The following is a 22,687-nucleotide window of genomic DNA, read 5'->3' as shown; positions in this document are numbered from 1 at the left end:
TACCACGACTCCTAAAAAAAACTTTTTCATTCCGCGTCGCCCCATCAAGCTCTCGCTGGATCAGCTCCCCTGCTATCAACGAGAGGAACATCTGTTCTTCCGCAACAGACAACAAAACTTTGTGGTTGTTTAAAAAAAAGGTGCGTTAGTTCAAAACAGTTGCGTTCGATCCTTCGCTGGCTGTGCTGATTTAAATCTAGCGGTTCTTTTGTGTTTGTGTCGCAAGTTCAGTGACGCAGGTAGTGACGATTCTCTCCGGCCAAATCGTGATCAGCAGAGTTTACGTTTTGGGTTTTGGTAACGGTACGGTTCACTTGGAACCCCAACCGAGGTGGTACTAAAAAAAGTACCAGGTACCCAGTGGAAAACCCCCAAAAAGTGAACCGTGTTAAGTGGCACCAGTCCAGGTGTTTCCAAGTTTTACTCGTGCTATTTCTCCATGTTGAGAGTTTGGTGTCGCACATATTGCTAAGCATTCTTATCCTTTTCTCCGATAAACTGAAAATAACAGGAGTGTGTCCATCTCACAAATGTAGAATCCGTCTCTGCAGTCATCTCAACCATCTAATTCCAGCAACAGAAGATAGACAAACTATTTTACCCGCGGAATTTTTTCTCTGGTGCTGTTTTGCGGTGTTGGTAAATTCGCCACTTAATTTAGAGTTAAAATATGTTGTTGTAACTTGCGTTACAGAGTTTGTAATGAGTAATAATATTACCCACATTTTATTAGTAATGCGTTAAATTACTGCGTTACAGCAAAACGTAATATACTACTGTAATATTATTACTTTTGTAATGCGTTACTCCCAACACTGTTGTATTTTTCTGGGACAAAAACAATGACATTAAAAAAAAAATTAAAAAAAAAAACAGACCACACCTGATTGATTCAAAAACATACAGTAGTAATAAACAGCAGCATTTCAATTAATCCGAAATTAGTATGGTTACTGATGTAGCCATTTTAATCACATTTCGAAAACAATGGCAGTGACAGATGATCAGAAAGTGTCCTGTGCCCACCCGAAATATTCAGCTTTAAAAGGCCTGGAATAGTATTTAGAGTTTCAAATCAGTGAATCGTTTTTTGAATCTGTTCATTTACATAAACAGTCCAAAAGGAATCAGACTCACTGAAATAAACTAGACTTTCCAACATACTATATGAGAGAGAGAGCCATTTAGTAAAGCTGTGAGCAATACAATGCATTGGTGTTTGGTCACGCTACACTGCTACTCTTTGGAAAAAGTAGCTTGTAATTGGAAAACTGTCACTACTGAACTACTGTAACATTACAAATTTTAGGTAGTTACCCCACTAATACCTGATTTTTCTGTTCAGTTCAGTTTAATCTTCCTCTAAAATAGATGCTATGCTGTCAGTCAATACCTTCTGCACAATACCCTAAACGCTACAACTTCATACACACGGGTAGATTCTTACAGCCCCCTCTAGAGAGGAACTCCTTCTCTGTTTACTTTAATTTACCTGCATGAGTGGTTTACACAATTATTGATTTTGATGGTTCCCAACGTGAAAACTTCCTTATTTCCTGGCTTCCATTGATTGCGAATGAATTAATGTAATAGTTCAACTGTGACCAGGAAACCTGCAATTAGCTGTTAACAGAATCAGCAGCTCATTATGGGATGTTCACAGGCAGAAAGCTCTGCAGATTTCCACTGATCTCAGTGCTCATTATTTACAAAGTTCTACACATTCTCCATCCCTTGCTTGTGTTCATTTATTATATAGTTTTGACTAATTTGATTATGCTTTCCATTACCAATAAGAATGTAGCTATTTTGCCACAGATTTCCCCCCACATTTAGTAGCTATATACAAGCATAACACAACATATGCTAGTAATGAGCTACACAGGTCTTTTCAACAGAGCTTAGATGGTGACATTTCTCTCCTCTCTCCCACAGAGCAAGAACCAGCCTCACAGACGTGGGGAGTATAATGTTTACAGCACATTTCAGAGTCACGAGCCGGAGTTTGACTACCTGAAGAGTTTAGAGATTGAGGAGAAGATCAATAAGATACGCTGGCTGCCTCAGCAGAATGCTGCCTACTTCCTGCTCTCCACCAATGGTGAGTCCACGATTGAGATCTCAATGCAGGTGCAGGGAAATGCAAATGATGCATTCTGCCATCATTTACTCACCTTCACATTACTCCAAAGGTGTATGACTGACTTTCTTCTGTGGAACACAAAAGAAGATATTTTGAAAGTCAGTGAGGTCCAAGCAAAATCAGACTTCACTAACAGCATTAGCCCGCAAACTAGGATCTCAGTCTTAATGTGAGCTCTTATTTATTTGTGATAGCTGCTGTCATTTTAACAAAAGATTGTTGGAACAGTAGCCAAGTCTTCCAATGACATCATACAGCTCCCCACGTTCAGATGGTATGGCTACGGTTTACATTCTCTGTTGGTGCTGGATCTTTTCCAGACGTGTGCCAGATTGTGTCCCACAGACTGCAAAATTTCCCACTGCCCACCTTCTTATTTTCTTCTTTCTCTCAATTTCTCTTTTTATCATGCTTTGCTTCCTTCCAAATGGTATACTAAAGCTGCTCTGTGTGTAATGGTTTATTTTCAGATAAAACTGTGAAACTGTGGAAGATCAGTGAGAGGGATAAGAGACCGGAGGGATATAACCTGAAGGATGAAGATGGAAGAATCAGAGACCCGACCACCATCACCGCGTTACAGGTTAGCATGCTTGTCTTATCACCACCTACAAATACACAATAAAGACAAGCAAATGCAAGCAAAATATGCACACTCAATATTTAGTATACCTGTTCACTAGATATGTCAGAATATCTATGAATGACTCCGACAATAAACAAAAAAAAATATATATATTTTGCATAAAGAAAATGAAGTTTATTTCTAAGGGCATTAATAACATTTGCTTTGCGACATTATTTTCATGACAATTAATTACCATAATTCTCATTAACATTAAATTCTCATTAGGGTAGTATAATGTTTTTTATTTAAATCAGCATAAATGAAACTTTGTACAATAAATACTACAATGATTTATAAATACGTTACCATTCAACTATTATTTCATTCATTTATTTATTTTGTATTACAATAATATATTTTTTTTTTCCATTACAGTAATGAGAAAAAGAAATAAAAAAATGTGAATGTCCTTAATTGTCATGAACATTTTCACAATACAGGAAATATGAATAGTCTTTAAAACAGCCTTCATTTTCTTTAAGCATAATCTAATTTCTTATTTATTTCTTCTGATTTTAGAATTTAACATGACACAGACATGTTCTTCCAAGGTTTTGTAAGATTCACTCCTACAACCCATGTCTAAGTTTCCAGTTGTTTAGCTGACGGTAATGCATGCTGAAATCTGTAGTTAGCTTTTCTAAGAATCTGGTTTTTAGAGAAGCTGAAATCGCAGATATTGTAGTTGAACAGTTACACTTCATCCTACACTGAAGTATATTTATTTCAATCTCGTAAATGGCTTGCTGCTGTTTGCTCACATTCTCACAAGAAAATCTCATTCTCTGTGTTCAGCATCAATGCTGACAAATGATGAGCTGTCAGCAACCAAAGGGGATTCATTCATAATCAAACAGCAAGGACAAAGACAGACGATAATGTGCAGTGAAGGGGCTCACAATCATTCCTCCCTCTGCTCTCCTTCTCACTCGTTCTCCACTCATCCCTCCAAATTGAATACAGATACAAAGAGGGTGCGACTCCTAGTACCCATTAATGTTTGGTGTGGTGTCTGTTTTCTGCTCCACGGCCTAATGGATTAAAGCACTCCACTCCACAAACATTGTCTGTCCGGGCAGAAGATTAGCCTGACACCGGGGTGATGGCACGGAGCGGGCGGCAATCCCATTTGGACCGTGAAATGTATGTGCGGTGGAGATGTGGAGACAGGTTTATCATGGAACTCCAGTAGTGAGGGAGGAGGGGAGGGATGAGACACATGTCATGTATTCTGGCAGTCTCTAGTGCCAGCGCTGTGATCTTACTCTTGTCTCAGTATGCGATTTTACCCCTAAGGTTTGCATTGGTCTAGTTTCTGCAGTTCACGAGCTGACGTGATACAAGATGTGACCGCCGTGCCATTTAAAGCCAGCGGATACCTGACCTTTTAGAACAATACAGCAAATCAAAATGGATTCTTGTGATATTTGACCTACTAATGCTGTCTGTGCCATAAAAACTGAAAGCAAGGTGTTGGCCAATCCCCCATCCCCCTGCCTGTCTCAGTGGTAGACAATAAATGCGTTTTCTTATCTATTCCATGGTCTTTCGCTCTCTCCTTTCCTCCCGTGTGATCTGTTTGCTCTTTGAACTAATGTGGGACTGCTGAGCTTGGCACAGGAGGTTATTTTCCCTCAAGAGACATTAGAAACAGAGGGACCTTTCTAGATTCCACAGTTATTTTAAATGTAAAAAAGGACAGATTCCTGTAGCCAGATTTCTGAATACACTCTTAAAAAAAGGTTATTTTATTGGCATTGATGGTCCCATGAAGAACCTTTAGACTTTCCAATGCATAATATATTCTTTATAGTGGAAAAAGTTTATTTATATTATTAAAATGTTCTTCACACCAAGAAAAAATTATTCTTTTGAGAATTATTCACTGGAAGGTCCTTATGGAACCCCAAAATTGTTCTTCTATGGAATCACAGTGAAAACTCCCCTTTGGAACCTTTATTTTTAGTTGTACTACTTGGAATAATTGTTCTGCTCAGAGCTTTACTTGCTACTAGGTCCCTCATCTTTCAAAGTGTTGATGAAAACATGGCAAATCCATTGGCTAGTTCTTCCTTAAAGACATGTATTGTACCCTTATGAAAATTTCAGATGCTTATGAAAGCATCAGATGGTCAGTAAATAAACTGTGGGTGGTCCATGGGTGTGCCATCTTATGCTGAGACTAATAAAAGGATGACATATAAATCTGTCAGCATGATCAACAAACAGCACATGAAATGCTAATGTGTGCACTTGTTCCTGTCTAAAAGCTCACTGCATTCATCCTAGAATCATTTTAGGTCTGCATCTTAATGCAGCTGAAACATTACAGTAGTGGTTTAAAAGGCTACAGGGTGATTTTAGAGCTAAGGACTGATTTGAATGCCTCTCACATAAGGCAGAGGTGCTTCTGTGATGTGGTAATGAGTGACTCTCTTTTTGGAACGACGTGCTGCCTCTAAAACAGCGTCAGTTAAACAGGCCGCATCTGCATACTGCAATTAAGACCTGCAAGTGGGGCATTGGTGCTGTTCTGGGCACCAGCTCACAGCAGGAAGTGTAGTTCAGTGGACTTTTATAAAATGTGTCCCGCTGGATGGTCCCAGCCCACAAAATACCAAATGCACATTGAGCACAATCATAATGGTCATTATCCCCAGTTAGATGTGAGGAGCTAAATATAGAACTCTAACAAAGGTTAATTGTGCATTTTTAATCAGTTCTACCAATTATTAAAGACTGCATGATATGGTTTGAGGAGTTCAGTTTTCCTCCCTTTGTTAATGTATACTAGCCTTTAGTTTGCATTACAGCCCAGGATATCACACTTGATGGCTTGTACTATGCACAAAAGTGATGATACTTTTAAAATGAATAAAAACAGCTACTTCCTTTGAAAAAAATATTATATATATATATATATATATATATATATATAATAAGCAAAACTCTCACTGTTCTGACCTGCTGCTTAATTCAGCATTCTTTAAATAGAGTTTTGGTTTATTATGTATGTCCCAGTTCTTGCTGATGAACAACAAGAGGGTCCCTAGTGGTGATATGACCAACAATCTTTGGATAAAGAACGAAGCAATGGTTTTCAACCAGGGGGCTAGGGTCCAGTATTTGGCCTCAGCAAACTTCAAATTATTTAAATTCTTATTATTAATATAATTCATATTATGATATTAAAACAATCTAACATAATTTAATTGCTGCAAAAACATATAACTAATACAAAAATCAATTCATATTTCTTTTTTCACTCAATAACTATTGAAGTACATCCAGTTCTTGAAACTTCTGGAATCACAAATTAATAGAGTTCAATATGTACAAAGTGGTATAGACTTACTTGCTACTAGATGCCTTATCTTTTAAACTGTTGATGACAACATGTCAAATCCATTAACTAGTTCCTAAAAGCCATACATTGCACCCTTATGAAAATAATATTAGATGCTTATGAAAACATCAGATGGTCAGTGAATAAACTGTGGGTGGTCCATGGGTGTGCCATCTTATGCTGAGACTAATAAAAGGATGACATATAAATCTGTCAGCATGATAAACAAACAGCACATGAAATTCTAATGTGTGCACTTGAGCGTGCACAGCTAAACCAAAACAACCTAATATACATATTCAACTTTAAAAGCTCACTGCATTCATCCTCCACCACTGAATCATTTTAGCTTGTTATCTGAATGCAGCTGAAACATTACAATAGTGATTTAAAAGCCACTAAGGACTGATTTGAATGCCTCTCACATAAGTCAGAAGTGTTTCTGTGATGTGGTAATGAGTGACTCTCTTTTTGGAACGACATGCACTGGCTTTAAACTTCAGCGTCAGTTAAACAGGCCACATCTGCATACTGCAATTAGGACCTGCGGGTGGGGCATTGGTGCTGTTCTGGGCACCAGCTCACATCAGGAAGTGTAGTTCAGTGGACTTTTATAAAATGTGTCCCGCTGGATGGTCCCAGCCCACAAAATGCCAAATGCACATCGAGCACCATCAAAATGGTCATTAGCCACAATTATATGTGAGGTGCCAAATATAGAACTGTAAAAAAGGTTAATCGTGCATTTTTAATCAGTTCTACCAATTATTCAAGACCCCATGATATGGTTTGAGGAGCTCAGTTTTCCTCCCTGTGTTAATGTATGCAGTCAATAGCCTTTAGTTTGCATTACATTCCAGAATATCACACTTGATGGCTTGTACTTTGGACAAAAGTGATAACACTTTTAAAATGAATAAAAACGGCTACTTCCTTTGAAAAAAAAAATTGAATATAAAAATAAGCAAAAGTCTCTCCCTGTTCTGACCTGCTGCTTAATTCAGCATTCTTTAAATAGAGTTTTGGTTTATTATGTATGTCCCAGTTCTTGCTGATGAACAACAAGAGGGTCCCTAGTGGTGATATGACCAACAATCTTTGGATAAAGGATGACTGTGTTGTGGCGGTTGTAATTTTTACAGCAGATTCTGACCTTTTTTTCTGTCTCGTCTTCTCTCAGGTGCCAGTACTCCGGCCCATGGACCTCATGGTTGAGGCCACACCTCGGAGAGTGTTTTCCAATGCGCACACATACCACATCAACTCCATCTCTGTCAACAGCGACTATGAAACCTTTATGTCCACCGATGACTTGAGGATCAACCTTTGGAACCTGGAGATCACAAACAGAAGTTTCAGTATCCTTTCATGTCATTAAATTTGACAAAAACTTGTTTTTGTAAAAGAAAGTCTACCTTAAGTACTGGGCCCAGCACAATTTTAAATGACTTAGTTGTAAATCTAAATGGGTTTTTCCCCATTATTTGTGCTACTACTAAACCTACAAGTTGATAAGTTTTCCTTAGCTGCTTTTTCAGACATTGTAGACATTAAGCCAGTGAACATGGAGGAGCTGACGGAGGTGATAACGGCAGCAGAGTTTCACCCTCACCAGTGCAACACCTTTGTCTACAGTAGCAGTAAAGGCTCCATACGGCTGTGTGACATGAGGGCATCAGCGCTCTGTGACAACCACTCAAAATGTAAGTCAGTGCAACCCTAGAACAAAAAAATGACATACATGTCTACATGTCATACACTATCGTTCAAAAGTTAGGGGTCATACTTATCAAAGAATCCTAAAAAAATATTTCCACAAATTATTGAACAGCAATATGTTTTCTTATACACCAGATCAGCATATTAGAAAGAAATGCAACAGAAAGAAACAAAGGCTGATTGTTTAGAAAAGTAATAGCACAGCATTCCTCACCAAACTGTAGGATTTTAGGTATTTTTCATGTCTCTAGCACAAATAGTGTGGGATGAGTTATTATGCATCGACATTCAATATTTAGGATTAGGGATTGAACAAAGCCCCAATAGGTAATAGTGATGCTTGCTTGAGCAAACACCACTAATAAAGCTTCTTTAAAGTCGTTAACATATTGTAGACCTTTTTAAGTGAGTCCTTACTGCATTCTACCAACCTTTATTGTAACATTACAAATGCAAGGGCCAGTACAGCTCCAGAAGCACTGTTGTCTCTAGAGAGCACAGCCACTACATACACCATGACAGGGATTAGCCTATCTTCCACTTAGGGCGAGGGCGTTGGAGGTGAAGATTATGCTAATTTTTAATATGATTGCGTCTCCTTGAGCTTAACTGGCTAATTTCATTTGGGGATTGGACACAATGCAGACTGATGAACCTGTACTGGTGGTATACAGTGGCATCCCCTTTGGCTGCACATGGCTGAATTGATAACCACAAATTGACACATTTCCATTTCTTAAGTCATAGGCGCTCTGGTCTGCAGTTTGAGGTGGGAGGCTTCCATGTGCATTTGATGATCGGATTGAATGCATTGACATTTAAGCTTGGCATAAAAATCAGTGCTCAAGGACAGATAGCTGTGCCTATAGTTTTCACACCGCTGAAAGAATTTGGTCATTTCCTTAGTTTTATTGACGTGCTCACTGGTCCATGTGTTCACATCCTGTTGCATAGATATTTACATACTGCTGCTGAATTTTAAAAGGCCAGATTTGCTGGAGGGGGTGACAACTGTGAGGGCTTCAGTTTTAGCCGCCTTGGTTTGTATCTCCAGCACCACACTGACCTAAATTATACACACGTGCCAATTTTTTCCTTGGTACATGATCTAACAGCAGGCGGATGTGCCAGTCTGCCTCAGGAAAGACCTCCTCAATGTCTTCTCTATTGCATAGTGTGTGCGTGTGTGTTGTTCCTTCCATCCACACTAATAAATCTTCCAGGCATCCCAGAGAATATTCTTAAAAATCAATCTGCGGTGTCAGACGGGGGAGGCTAACCAAACCCAGCAGGGCTCCAAGCAGCAGCAGAGTCTGGGCGGAGGGCCGTAGCCCCTCACATCATTCCCCAGAGGACTCATTAGCCCCCTCTGAATGACACCCAGCAAGACTGCAGGTGGACAGGCTCACAATGTGACATGGCACGCTCCATGACAAACACCTGCAGTCCACCAGTGCCCAAATATCACTGCAAGCATTGATCTGTTTCCTTCCCCTCTGTCCGTGTTTTTTCATCCGGTGTGTAGATGCCTGCTCAGACACATCACAGGATAATCCGCAACTGAGTCAACAAAACAGCGAGGGGATAATCGATAGTAGATGATAAATATCTGTTTCTCTGCTCTGACAGATGTATTATTTTCCTGGCGAGGCAGGCAGATTTATGACATGTTGGGAAGCAAACAGTGAAAGTGATTCAGAAAAAATTCTTTAGAAAGTTGCTTGTTTTTAAAGCCAACATGAAATGGCACACACAATCCATTTTACTTCTGTAATGGGATGTAATTCTGAGTGAGATGGGATATTCAAAGAGGACGGGACATGTTTTATCCTCATTTTAAAGTTTCGATATTTGATTTCTAATTACTCTCTTCTAGTTTTCGAGGAGCCAGAAGACCCAAGCAATCGTTCCTTTTTCTCTGAAATCATCTCCTCCATCTCTGATGTAAAGTTTAGCCACAGCGGGCGGTACCTGATGACACGTGACTACCTGACAGTGAAGGTCTGGGATCTCAACATGGAGAGCAAACCACTGGAAACCTATCAGGTACGACATTGGTTAATTTAATTGCAAATTATCTGCATTTAACAATGTATTGAAGGCTAATGGCTGATTTTTTAAGGGCTCCATTAAATTATATTTGGCTTTTTTGGCTTTTAATCCATGTCTGTTAGCTTCATCTATATGCTGGTGTACTCCTAAAAGAAGACTAAGAAAAACACATACACATTTATAAATTTATGATCTGTCTTTCAGGAATCAGACCAAAAATATTGCACTACACAAATGTTGCCCAATAAAATGCTCTCTATAATGAGAACATCCTGAATTATAAAGACCACCTACCTCCAATCATGGTTTGCTGATATCTTTGGTTTCTCAAACAGTCATACTTTACTTCAAATCAGGACATCTTTCATCAATGGGCTAGAAAATATGGCAACACAGGAAATGCTCAATAAATGATATGATGGGGTATTTAAAAGTCACATGGTCTAAAAAGAGAGGAATTTTTAGAGACGTCAAAACCAGCGTTTACTAAATTAACAGTCAAAATTGTCACTGTTTCATCCACCAGGTCCACGATTACCTAAGAAGTAAGCTCTGCTCGCTGTATGAGAATGATTGCATCTTCGACAAATTTGAATGTGTTTGGAATGGATCAGACAGGTCAGTGTTTTACACATCTGTATTAAATATTTCTTTTAATAAACATATTGGTGCAATTGTGAATGATAAATCAATGCACAATTATTTAAAAGTGAAATAATGATCTAATAATGAATATTGTTGATGTTTCGCTTTGTTCTATTTCCAGTGTGATCATGACTGGTTCTTACAACAACTTCTTCCGAATGTTCGACCGTAATACGAAGCGTGACGTGACACTGGAGGCGTCCCGGGAGAACAGCAAGCCTCGGGCGATCCTGAAACCACGCAAGGTGTGTGTGGGCGGAAAGCGTCGCAAAGATGAAATCAGTGTGGACAGTCTGGACTTTAGCAAGAAAATTCTCCACACTGCCTGGCATCCTTCCGAGAACATCATCGCCGTGGCAGCCACCAATAACCTTTACATATTCCAGGATAAGGTCAACTAGCACAACTGTACCACCTCCCCATGTACCTGAAAAGAGAGAGAAAGAGGAACAAAATGCTGCAGCTCAGCAGGATATTGCAAGGTGTCTTTTGTGATGAGAAACAGGAAGTTGCCCATGATGTAGGGAGAAGTATGGACAGCTAATGCTGGCCATGTGCAAGGATGCTGCCAGACTTTCAAAAACAAGAAGCATCCTGCCCTGCACAATCATTCTTCCTCTATTAAGTACCTGCATTTCCTCTTCCGTAAACTTGTTTATTTATCATATTTATTAATTTCTCTGCTGGAAGGAAATGCCTGACTCTTTAAATCTGGACAAATCGGCATTTTCATCGCAATGATATGATGAATCTTTAATAAGGCCAAAACGAACAGTGAAAAAGACAGGCCTTTGCTCACATCCTGGCATCAGAAACAAAGGGGTGCCTTTACAAAAAAACAATGGATTTTCATTCTCTTTGAAACACAATGCCCTCCAGTTTCCTCTGAAATGTCTGACTGATCCGTAATAGACTAAGAATGTGATCTGCGCTGATCGTAGTGTTGAAACAAACAACCTGCGGATGGAATCACAGTCCCTTGAAACCCGATTATTCCTCTTGAAAGGAGCTCTGAAGTAAAAGTCAATCCCATTGGTCATGTTTTGTCATTTAATGCTGTCATCTTATTTTGATGTAACCTTTAATAAGCTGTGGTGCCTTCTTTTCGTATGTGGGTACTTGGGCGGCAGACAGGGATGGAGGGTTGGTGGGATTTCGGAAGGGTGGTATTTGGGTTGTGAAGTGGGAATGTTTTTACAAGAAATGTGAAAAATAGCTTTGTGTAAGAAGGGAAAAGAATTGCAGCAACATGGATTTTCAGTACACAGAATTGAAGTACTTGAATTTTGCATTATAGTCTCCACTTTATCTCAGTATGCTCATAACATTACAGTAAACCCGTTTGTTTTTTTATTCTTCAGTGCCATGGCTGGGTGAAAAGTATTATTGCATGCAACATGTCATCTATAATGAGCCAATGAAGAAAATACCTGTTGCGTACCATCAAATGAACCTGTAACAATCAGATGTCATCTTTTCCATTGTTTCCGCTGCATTTGTCCGAGACTGTTAAAACGTCATCGTTCAGTTAAGTCACTTTGGCCTGAGGATGACAGGAACACCGGTATCATGATGTAGCCTATACATGATGTGAAGGTTAAATGATATCAGGGAATTTTATTATGTACAAATGAACCAGTAATGTTCTCTTCTGAAGAAAAAAAAACTTCAGTTGTAAACTTCTTAATGAAATAAAGTTTTATAGCTCAGAATGTATCTACATGCAATTATTTGCCATGCAGTCTTTATGCTTAATGGAATTCGTTGAAAATAAAAATAAAAAAAAAACGAAAAAGACGTTGACAAAATTGATCTTTCTTGCTCTTCTTTTCACTACACGTAAATTAAACAATGGCGCCCTCGTGTGACAGTTCAAGAGACAGACATACTGTCTATATTACCTTTTCATACAACGATGTTGTCACGGTCACCTGCTTCTATTGTCACTGGAAATTATGGATTTTTTTTTATTTCCTGCGGAAGACAAAGACAAGGCTAAATGATTGCAAATGGAAATATGAAGTTGTAGGAATGTGAATGAATTGATGAGAGATTTTACCTCCTTCCTCGAACCGAAATAATGTATGTTAGCCTACTTTGACACATCTAATGTTCTGGTAAGACTTCATAAGTTATTAGCACCTTTTATAATGTTTGCCATATCATATATATTTGGATATGAATATATATGACATGGCAAACATTATAAAAGGTGCTAATAACTTATCCTGGAACAACATTCCAATTAACCAATCAGAATTGAGGGATAACTTTTCAGGAAATATCTGTTTTAGGCTTACGATCAGGGTTAGGTGCTTCTACACCCTTGTTAATCAGCTATCATTTCACACTGATTTTAGGAATAAACTATGGGTATAGGTTTAGGGGTAGGGATTGGGCTAAGTCTATATTTTTGGACAGTAATGTTGATCCAGGATCAACAAAGATGTTGATCCAGGAACATGTCTTACTTGGCAAAATCACGGCGACCATAGAAGCAATAAGTTTAACTCGGTGTGTAGCAGTCAGTGCTTGTTATTACCCGAAATCATTTTAATTGGCCTCGGGAGGATCGCGACAGGCGAAATTAAACGCTGTCTGTCAGTCAGCTGGGGACGGCACCTGTCAGTCAAAACGTCCGTTATAAAGTCGCTCCGCTTTCGCGCCATCCAGTCAAAAGCGGGAAGAGAGCGCGGGGACTTGTCAGTTCACAAGCGCGCGGAGTTTATTCGCGTATAGACGCGGTTTTGAGAATTTCTTTCCGTCTGCACACACTGGCAAATTTATCTCCAATTACCAATCTATTACAGCGGAAATGGATAAATTACCTGCTATGAACATCAGCGCCGGGAACAGTTCAGTAGATAGACGCTCATTTCTGGAGAGAAGTGGATATCAGCACCTGGAGCACGGAGATCTGAGGGTTTTGATTCCAGTGGTGCTGGGAGTCATCTGCGTCCTGGGTTTCACCGGGAATGTAACGGCTATGGGAGTCCTGATCACCAACGCGCGTAAAAGTAAGCTGTCGTTGATCAACGCGCTCATCCTCAACCTCATGCTAGCTGATGGTCTGGTCCTGGCATTTGCTGTTCCCTTCAAAGCCACTGCTTATTCCCGTGCCAGCTGGACCCTGGGATTGTTTGTCTGTAAGACCTGTGACTGGTTCTTGCACTCCTGTATGGCTGCAAAGAGCTTTACCGTGGCCATAATGGCAAACGCTTGCTACAGGTACGTCAGTAACCCCACCAAGCATGTGAGCATCCGTTTGAAGACTATCCTGGTGGTCCTGCTCTTTACTTGGCTCTTGGCTTGCGTGGTCCCCATTCCCCAGTGGCTTTTCTCCACCCTCCAAAGAGAAGCAAATGGAATGATTTGTGTTCAGACAGTGCCAGTCGATGCCCACGATTTCATGTCCGTGTATGTCAAGGCGTACCCTCTTCTGGCCTACTGCACACCTTTGAGTTTTGCCCTACTTTATTTCTGGAAGGCGTATAGACGATGCCAGCGCAGGTCCAGCAAGACCCAGAACCTGCGGACGCAGATCCGATCCCGCAAACTCACCCTGATGCTGTTCAGCCTGACAGTGGCCATGGCCACCATGTGGCTTCCGCAATGGGTGTCCTGGGTTTGGATGCGGCACGCGCTAGACACCGATGGTGCCTTCCCTCCGGTCCTCTTCACTCTCTCCGCCCAGCTCCTCATGTTCTCCATCTCTCTAGTCAACCCTCTCATCATTCTCGCCCTCTCTGAGGAGTTCAGGGAGGGCTACATTGGCTTGTGGCGAAGGCTCACCCTCCGCAAACAACTGCCAAAACAACACAAGCCAGGACCACACACCCCGACTGCCCCAAAGTCACCCACCCCGAGACCAGAAACATCAGCCCACCTCCCTCCACACCGGCCTGGGCAAACAGAGGAGCAAAAGCCTGAGAAGCAACCGGACCAGAGTGGAGGACAGCAGGAGAGCCCGACCAACAAAGATGGAATAGTACTGCAAGATGTAGAGCAGTTCTGGCAGGAGAGGGAGACTGGCCCCCAGTCACACGAAAATGATCCTGTGCCCTGGGAACATTAGCATCCCAAGGAAGGAAAACTGTAAGAAAGTGAGAATCCCTCCTTTTAAATTTTTTCAACACAAAAGAACAAAAAACCACATACAACAGATCAGACCTCACCTGAACTTGGCCCCCTTATTGTGACTAATTGTTATGTTTGTGTTCAACTCTTTAAGATAAAAGTGATAAAACTGGCTTGATATAATTTATGAGCATATGGAAATGACTGTATTACTTGTATTGTATTATGTTGTTAAAAAAAATATGTATTATATATTAAAATGGGTAGCAATATCACTAAAGTGTGGTGATGTCTTGTGCGCACAGGTCCACCAAGACAATAAAAATGCCGAAAAGCTGTGGATGGCGTTCTCCTGCCTATGGTATTGTTCAAAATAGATGTTGAAATCTTACTTTTACTGATATCTGCAGTTTACCCCTTTTTATTATGAGAGTATTTACACAATAAGATGGCAATGAAAATGTCTACAGAATGAATATGCTATAAAGAAAGTATTTAGGGAATTAATTTGTGTAAAATAAATTTATATATATTACCTACAGAGGAGTTGTGTTCTTTTTGTGGTCTGCTTTGAGCTGTTCTACACTTATTTCGCACACCTGCAAAATCCAGCCACAGAAGTAAAAAAAAAATTGCTTTTATTCAACATCAGCTGTACATAAAGCAAGTCCAAAAAAACAATATCCTTTTTTAAGAAACATCTGAACAATTAAATTAAACTGTAAGACCAGTTGACATGGCCAACTGCCAGTGCTCATATGGTCAGTTGTAACACACTAAACAAACTAATGAATACGTATTTTCCATATATATTCATCTAGAAACATCTTACATGTTAACCCAACAGTCAGTTAAAATTACATATACACAGAGAGGCTTTCATAATTCTTGAATATCCCTGTGGGTGACTAAAGTCACCAAAAAATGTTCACAAAATTGGGAGGTTCTCCCAATTTCAGCAAATCAGTTTCTTAACAGTTTGGAGCAAAAGACTGGACGTGTGAAACGGAACTGATGTTTGCAATTTGAGACTGTAGCAGGGGGCTGGAGGAAAAAAAAGGGTTGATATGCACCAGGTGGTCATACCTCCCTCTGCAATCACCAGTTGAGCATCTAATGTGGCTTTATCCCTCGAATGGACGGATAAAGAGTTTGTGTAAGAACATGAAAACATTGTGTCTCCTTGTGGGGATGACCTAGAAAGGCATTATATAAAAACCCTTCCAGTTGGTCCAAATACTTAGTCTGTGTCTTATGCTTAGCTGAATTGACTGGTCATTATCTCATGATGTTCTCTGTGGCATGAGCTAGGGGCAAGTGGGTATGTACCATTCACTTTAAAAGGTTTGACAAGTAGAACCTTTGAACTGGAGTGATTTACCGTTTCTGTGAGTCTATAATGTGAACGGCGGTAGTGTGGGCCCAAGGAGTGGGAAAAAATATCTGGGAGGTGGGTGTTATCATTTAGTGGAGCGTCGAGCAGGTTCAAAGGCAGTGGGAGGAGGAGGTGGTCCCCTGCGGTCCAGCTCCTCCACATACGCCATGAGGAGTTTGTGCCTCTCTTCTGACATACAGTCCAGTACAAGGAACCTTTTATCCTTTTGCAAGATCTGCTCTATGTCAGACAAGTGCTGCTCTGACTCCTGCATCAACTTACGTGATCTGGAGACACACAAAAAAAGGACATGCAATGAGTCAGAAGAACTATAACCCTTTTTTACAAACTTTTTATGCGAGTTATTTCTTTCTAGTCATGATTACCATTGATTTGAACAAATCTCTAACCCTCAGTTAAATGAAATAAGACATAACTCTAATCATTTAGCTTGTTGACTTAATACAGTTTTAGCTGATGGGTGGTAAAAACATCCCATACAGTAAAGGATAAACCTGAGCCACAAACAGAATATCAAAGACATGCTCTTTTGGCCTAGCAGCCAGCCACCCCGTAAACCATAGCAACTGCATAGCTTCCTGCAAAAACACTTCCACATCACTTTAACATCAAGAGGAATTACTTTTGGGCAGGCAACTTCCTTTACATTTTGACTAACACTTTCTTCAGAAAATGTAAACATGTAGCTCTATTTATTCACAAAATGGCATTATTGCATGAAAATCCTATGATAATGTAATTACAATATTTAATAGGCCAATTGTTACAGTTTTTATATTTACCGTTTCTCTTACTACATAATTGCATTTATATAGGGTAAAATTAGAATCTGGAATTTTATAATCACATATTTGAAGCTTCTCACTTGTAGGTGATGAACTTGGTCTCTTTCAGAAGAGTTCGGAAGTCTGCTTTGGCTGTGATGTACTTGTCTTTGATGTAATCACCGAACTCCCTCTGTCTTTTCTACGGTGAAAAGGTGAAGAGCAGGAACAAAGACTTCGCTTTAACAAAGACGTAACTTTTTGACTAGAGGAGTACAACACTCCTTGTTTCCAATACTTGTTTTTTAAAAATTGATCAAGAGGCAAAGACGGGCCTTACTCTGTCACTGCTGGAAAACTTGATGCATCTTGGATCTTCTTTAATGAGTTTCTTCACTTCTTTCCAAGATGTCATCAAATTGATCTGATGTAGAGGAAGAATTTGAGTCAGATTAACAGCAGATTAACAGACAACAGAGTTAATGGCATCAGGGCACTATGTACCGAGATCGTCTCGTCCAGAAGTTGGCGAAATTGCTCCTTTTTCTTCTTTGCGAGGACCTCGATGTGCTCGTTAAAAAGCCTCTCTTTCTCATCCCTCTCCAGCAGTGAGGATGACTCCCAGCGGTGATCCTTCCTCAGGATCCGACGTGTCTCCGACCAGTTTGCATCAGGCGTCTTCACCTGTCACATGCAGAAAACAATTTTCAATGTCAATTTTTCATTGTTTGATTTAAGATTAAGGTTCAAGACTGAGATATTCAATCTGGCATCATGATATGAAGCCATACTTGAACAATGTCTATTACCATATCAGACAAGAGTGCTTTCAAATTCTGGATGGCCTCCTCCCTGCGCTCTCTTTCCCTTAGACTGGCCTCTACCCGGGCCTGTTTCTCTAGCTCCTTCTCTTTCTCAGAGTTTGGATTCTGGAGGAGTATGAAGATCAAGGACCAGGAAAAGCTGAGTAGTCTATACATGTTTGTCTTTACATTTGTCTTTTATCCATTCTGTAAAAGAATTTATCATCTAAACATTTTCATGCATTTCTCAATGTTTTTCTCACTTGTTGGCCTGGCATCAAAGCATGGTGTAAAGTGAAGCAGCTGCACTAACCTTGGCAAGACGCTCCACATAGTTTTTAAAGAGTTCCTCTCGAGCTGCAGAGGCTTCCACAGCCTTGTAGCGAGGGTCAGTCTCCATCTTTTCCTTCACTTTGCTCCAGCGCTGCTGACCATCCACATGGTAATCTGACAGGAGCTCAAAAAAGTCTTGCTTGACCTTAAAGAAAACAACAGCAACATAAATCTATAGGGTATTGGTGCTTAATGGTTAAAGTTCAAGAGATAAAATGTTGGTACGGTTGCAGTTTCAACCCCCAAAAAAGGCAATCCATGAAGTATCACCAGTGTGCTACTGTCACCAAATAATGTGTAGTTGCTCAAATAAAGAGCTCATTTCTTCAAAATGACTCCAAATGCAAATCTGCAGACAAAAGTGTATTGAGGTAGAGTGATACAGGGGTTGGAGACATGACATGTTCACAGCACATATAAGTGCAGGGATGTAGGTTCGAATATAGCCTGTGTAGATCTAGGCTCGTAGGTAAAAGGAAGGAGGTTCAAATACCTATGGGATGACACCACTCTTACACCTAAGAGCAAGGCAAGTCAAATGATTATTTACTTATATCGTTGGATTCTGTGACAATGTTTCTTCACTTACATTTACATTTATTCATTTGGCAGACGCTTTTATCCAAAGTGACTTACAGTTGAGGAATACAACAAGCGATTTTTCATAAGATGGCAATAAACACGAGAAGTGCCCATAATACAAGGTTTCAGCCTTCATTGAAAATAGTAAAAGCTAGGACAGGAAGGGATAAAGGATAATAATAGAATAGAAAAAAGTGAAGGCCTAGAATTTGTTTTTGTTTTGCAGGATGCAATTAGATGAACAGATCACTTCTGAACTATACATTTACAGTAACATATGTCCAAAGCCAGTGGTTAATAAGTCTACTGCTGCCACCGGCCATCGCAACAATTCAGAAATGTGTCTAAAACACCTGATCGTTGTTAATACGGTTTGATTATCATGGAATTAGACGGGCATCCTCTGGTGAACCCCACCTGGTGAACACTCCCTTCTAACCTATGGCCCCCCCATACAGGTGACATTTCCCTGGCATTAATGTTTGATGGCTGACCTTTAGCTGCCAAAGGCAATCAGCCGAGACGCTCTGCACTTAACCCTAGCCACAGAGACAGCGAGTGTGTGGACCAAACGCCAGGGCAGATTACAGCTCATGAACAACTAACAGACAGTCAGTCTCTTGGTCTCAGTCTGCGTGTGTATTCGGCTGTGAACATGCAGTGTACTACATGACAATGAATGTGAAGTATTTTAAAAAGTTACCACAAGATATCCAATGTATAACAACAATGTCTGGGTAGGGGGTCCTGGTTCTTTTATGTGCACCTATTGAACACTTGCTTCTATTGTATTAAATGTCAGTTAAATAACAAGCACCACTTCCGAAAGTTTAATAGGACTGACATCTCAGCAGTTCTGTGTAAACTTCACTTCCTCACCTTCTCCCCACGATTCTTTGAGTTCTCTTTCTCCTTCTTTCTGAAGGCCATCATATATTCATTAAAAATGACTTCTCTGTCTTTCATCTTTTCAACGGCCTTAAAGCGTGAATCCTTGGCGTGTTTGGAAGCGAACTCACTGAATGTTGTTCTGTGAAGACAACAAAGTCCTTGTTAGATTATGCATTTAGCATATTACATTCATTGCAATGCAAGGATGGGTTCCTCTCAAAGTCTTTTCTCTCCTCTACCTAAACATCTTATACAGTTTTTTTTCTTTACTCACTGAGGGATTTAAGATATGATTTTTTTTTTTTCCAGAAGTTTTCCAAGTTGCTTTGAAATATCATAGCTTGTGAAAAGAACTACAGAAATAAAAATGACTTCACTTCAATGTGGTGGTAACTGAGACCTTATCAGGTTATCATTGAATTAGGGATGCCAATCAGTTAATCATCAAATATTTAAACTACTGTTCAAAATTTTGCGGTCCGCAAGATTTCTTTTAAAAAACATTATACTGTTATTGCAGACAAAAACATTAAACAAAAAGAAACTTAGAGGTTGTTCACAGTGTTCTTGCTATTTTTTAATTGTTCGTCTAAGTCAGCATGCAGATGGACGGCCATTGAACTGCACATTTTAAAGATGCTGTGCAAAGCCCAACATTTTAAAATAGATTATTGTTTCATAACCTACTTGGCTGATTTCTGATAAACACCTTTAAAATGAAACCAGCACAAAAGTAAGTGAACACCAGTATTAACACTAACAGCACTGATGCATTAGGGTTATCCTGATGGTCCTTACTGACTTAAAGGTCTAAGCATTTACCTGACACCCAGTTTAGCTTCCTCCATCATTTTCCTGAAGTCATCTTTGACCTGCATGATTTTATTCTTTTTCTCTTTCCTCTCCTCCTCAGCACGCGTCTTCACATACTGATCAAACACCTGCAGAGTGGACAGTGGCGTGAGATGAGTGGGCAAATGTACACTATACTTGGAGGCCGATATCAATCGGTTTTTACTTTGTGGACAATGTAGCAGTTCAATAAAGTGTGTGTGTACCTGTTTTCTCTCTTTGGGATTGAGCAGCAGATAACGTGGATCAAATACAATCTTATGAAGCTCCTTCTCCCATGTAGAGAACGCAGAGACCTGATAAAAGATGAGATTGAGAAAAAGAGTCATAGAGCCATTTCAACCCCCCTTCCTCTTAATTAGGGCCATTATAACGAGAAGAGAGCATTCAGTAGGTGAGCCCCTCTGAGCGTGTCCCTCTCCTGTGGCGCTGGAGTCAGGGTGTGTGAGCCCACTGCTTTTCATCCTCCATCCCACCATCCCTAATGAATGACACACACCGATAGGTGGTCCTCAGCTTCCATCTCTCAGCCTCCAACCCTTTCTTTTCCCACCATGCTAATTGGCGCAATGAGAGAGGTGTAATTAGATGGGGTGAACGGGCAGCACGTCTACTCGAGTGATGAGTGTATATGCTGCTGTACGGCACCTCTCAGACACTTGGGGGTCCGAGGATGAGAAGGAGGATAGGGGGAAGGGGTCTTGCCTTGATGATGAGACCCTTTGACTGCAAATGTGCCTTTTATCTTTGCCATTGGACGGCGTGGCAAAGGTCAGATAGCTCTCTACTACAGACTTGAAGGGATATCCATCACATAAGCGACATATGCGTTTATCCATATTTCATGGTAGAAACATCAAATCTGATGCCAAGAGGGGGGAGAGATGTGAAACTCCACTGATCAGTGCTTCTCTGATCACCTGAAAATGTCAGGTGAGTATTTTAATGAGGACCAAAGCTTAAAACAAATGATGGGTTTAACCTTTCAGACCAGAAAATAAATATATAAACCGCACTGCGCGAATCCCGCCCTGCCAAATCTCTCCGACATTTTGTTGTGAAATACTTTGAGCCATAAACAGTTTGATTTGTGTTGACTTATATAGTATAAGTAAGTGCAAGTATATTAGTATAAACTGGATTTAAAACTGGGCCTAACTAACTAGAATACATGAGGAATAAATACAGTGCTGCCTTGTCATCATCATTCCGAGCAGGATACTCGATCACTCACATGGTTCCTAGAGTACTTAATTTTGCAAACAACATGTTTTTATTAGTGCTGTCAATCGATTAAAAAAAATTAACTAATTAATCGCACATTTTTTTCTGAAATTAATCGCGATTAATCCCACCTAACATTAAAGGTGCAGTAGGAGATCTTGGAAAATGCTAACTTTAGCCTGATAGCACTGAAAGCGAACGTCCCACCCTCCCTGCAATCGCCGTCCAAAGCCACACCCCCTGAACGCATATAGGCTCACAGACCGGAATACCAGAGACAACATTACTACAATAGGCTACATCAGTGGTTCCCAATTCCAGTCCTCGCACTGGATGTGAAGACGTGTGTGTGTGAGTGAGTGTGATGTGTGTAAATCCGTGAATGAATGTTCTGAAGTAAAGTAAACTTCAACGGATTTCCGTTGCTCAGAGAGTAGGGAGCAATGAACACTGTGTAGGGATCATATAGATCGGAACGCAGTTCATGCACGTAGCTCACTTCTAACGAGCTGGTTATCTGAATCGGGTGTGTTAACTAAGCGAGACATGCAAAATATGCAGAGCTGGGGGGCACGAGGACAGGAATTGGGAACCGCTGGGCTACATCATGTGTCATTCACCGGTGACAAAACTTTAAAAGCACTACAATACCAGGAAGGAAGATCGGGTTGTTGATGTTCGTCTACATACTTTGACAGGCAGGCAAGACAGCCTACCTTCATCTTCGGACTGAACATTTTGATTGGACGAACATTCTATGGTCCTAAGCCTTCCACAGGTGATATAAATACATATAAATATTTCGACCACTTAACTTAGTCTTAGTGATTGCTATCGGGATGTGAAGAGACTTTCAACCAGCATAACAAAAAATGTTTCTGAAGACAATCACCTATTGCACCTTTAAGCTCACCAGGGCAGCATTTATTTGATCAAAAACATAGAGAAAATTTGGTGAAGTATTATTACAATAAAAAAAATGTATATTTTTCTAAATAATTTATTTTATTTAATTTATAATTTATTATTACTGAAAAGTTGCTAAATATTTTAAATATTATTTTGAAGGCATCCTTGCTGAATAAACATATAATTTCTTTTTAAAAAATCTTACAGACTACAAATGTTTGAAAGGTAGTGAATGTATATGTATATACATGTGTATATACAGTGGGTACGGAAAGTATTCAGACCCCCTTAAATTTTTCACTCTTTGTTATATTGCAGCCATT

General features: G+C 40.0%; 3 protein-coding genes across 9 annotated transcripts in view; 2 read left to right on the top strand and 1 right to left on the bottom strand.

Moving 5' to 3' along the window:
• LOC107697624 (serine/threonine-protein phosphatase 2A 55 kDa regulatory subunit B beta isoform-like) overlaps positions 1–12,309 on the top strand; it is a 51,831-nt gene extending 39,522 nt beyond the window's left edge. For 2 of the 3 annotated variants that reach the window (XM_016498422.1, XM_016498423.1), the window contains exons 3-9: positions 1,936–2,101; positions 2,614–2,726; positions 7,298–7,475; positions 7,656–7,820; positions 9,713–9,882; positions 10,415–10,506; positions 10,655–12,309. In XM_016498422.1, the coding sequence (XP_016353908.1) occupies positions 1,936–2,101; positions 2,614–2,726; positions 7,298–7,475; positions 7,656–7,820; positions 9,713–9,882; positions 10,415–10,506; positions 10,655–10,934 (1,164 nt within the window). In that variant the 3' untranslated portion in view covers positions 10,935–12,309. The remainder of the gene's footprint in view (positions 1–1,935; positions 2,102–2,613; positions 2,727–7,297; positions 7,476–7,655; positions 7,821–9,712; positions 9,883–10,414; positions 10,507–10,654) is intronic. The other variant, XR_001635224.1, reaches the window with a different exon arrangement.
• A 916-nt stretch (positions 12,310–13,225) lies between these two features.
• LOC107697610 (probable G-protein coupled receptor 151) lies at positions 13,226–15,056 on the top strand. Of its 2 annotated transcripts, none has more exons than XM_016498404.1 (2): positions 13,226–14,628; positions 14,916–15,056. In XM_016498404.1, the coding sequence occupies exon 1, from the start codon at positions 13,349–13,351 to the stop codon at positions 14,606–14,608; it is 1,260 nt and encodes a 419-aa protein (XP_016353890.1). In that variant the 5' UTR covers positions 13,226–13,348; the 3' UTR covers positions 14,609–14,628; positions 14,916–15,056. The 2 variants fall into 2 exon arrangements, with proteins under 2 accessions (XP_016353890.1, XP_016353889.1); XM_016498403.1 differs by having other exon boundaries at positions 13,226–14,636.
• A 176-nt stretch (positions 15,057–15,232) lies between these two features.
• Positions 15,233–22,687, bottom strand: part of LOC107697621 (transcription elongation regulator 1-like) — a 15,062-nt gene continuing 7,607 nt past the window's right edge. For all 4 annotated transcript variants that reach the window (XM_016498416.1, XM_016498417.1, XM_016498418.1 and 1 more), the window contains 9 exons: positions 20,438–20,527; positions 20,202–20,320; positions 19,368–19,518; positions 17,887–18,051; positions 17,580–17,699; positions 17,275–17,454; positions 17,111–17,194; positions 16,872–16,972; positions 15,233–16,272 (listed from right to left, as the gene is read on the bottom strand). In XM_016498416.1, coding sequence (XP_016353902.1) covers positions 16,071–16,272; positions 16,872–16,972; positions 17,111–17,194; positions 17,275–17,454; positions 17,580–17,699; positions 17,887–18,051; positions 19,368–19,518; positions 20,202–20,320; positions 20,438–20,527 — 1,212 coding nt within the window. In that variant the 3' untranslated portion in view covers positions 15,233–16,070. The remainder of the gene's footprint in view (positions 16,273–16,871; positions 16,973–17,110; positions 17,195–17,274; positions 17,455–17,579; positions 17,700–17,886; positions 18,052–19,367; positions 19,519–20,201; positions 20,321–20,437; positions 20,528–22,687) is intronic.

The sequence above is a fragment of the Sinocyclocheilus anshuiensis genome, unplaced genomic scaffold, assembly GCF_001515605.1.
Source record: "Sinocyclocheilus anshuiensis isolate Anshui unplaced genomic scaffold, SAMN03320099.WGS_v1.1 scaffold1364, whole genome shotgun sequence".
In the NCBI taxonomy this organism is placed as follows: Eukaryota; Metazoa; Chordata; class Actinopteri; order Cypriniformes; family Cyprinidae; genus Sinocyclocheilus; species Sinocyclocheilus anshuiensis.
This window is presented reverse-complemented; position numbering and strand designations above follow the sequence as displayed.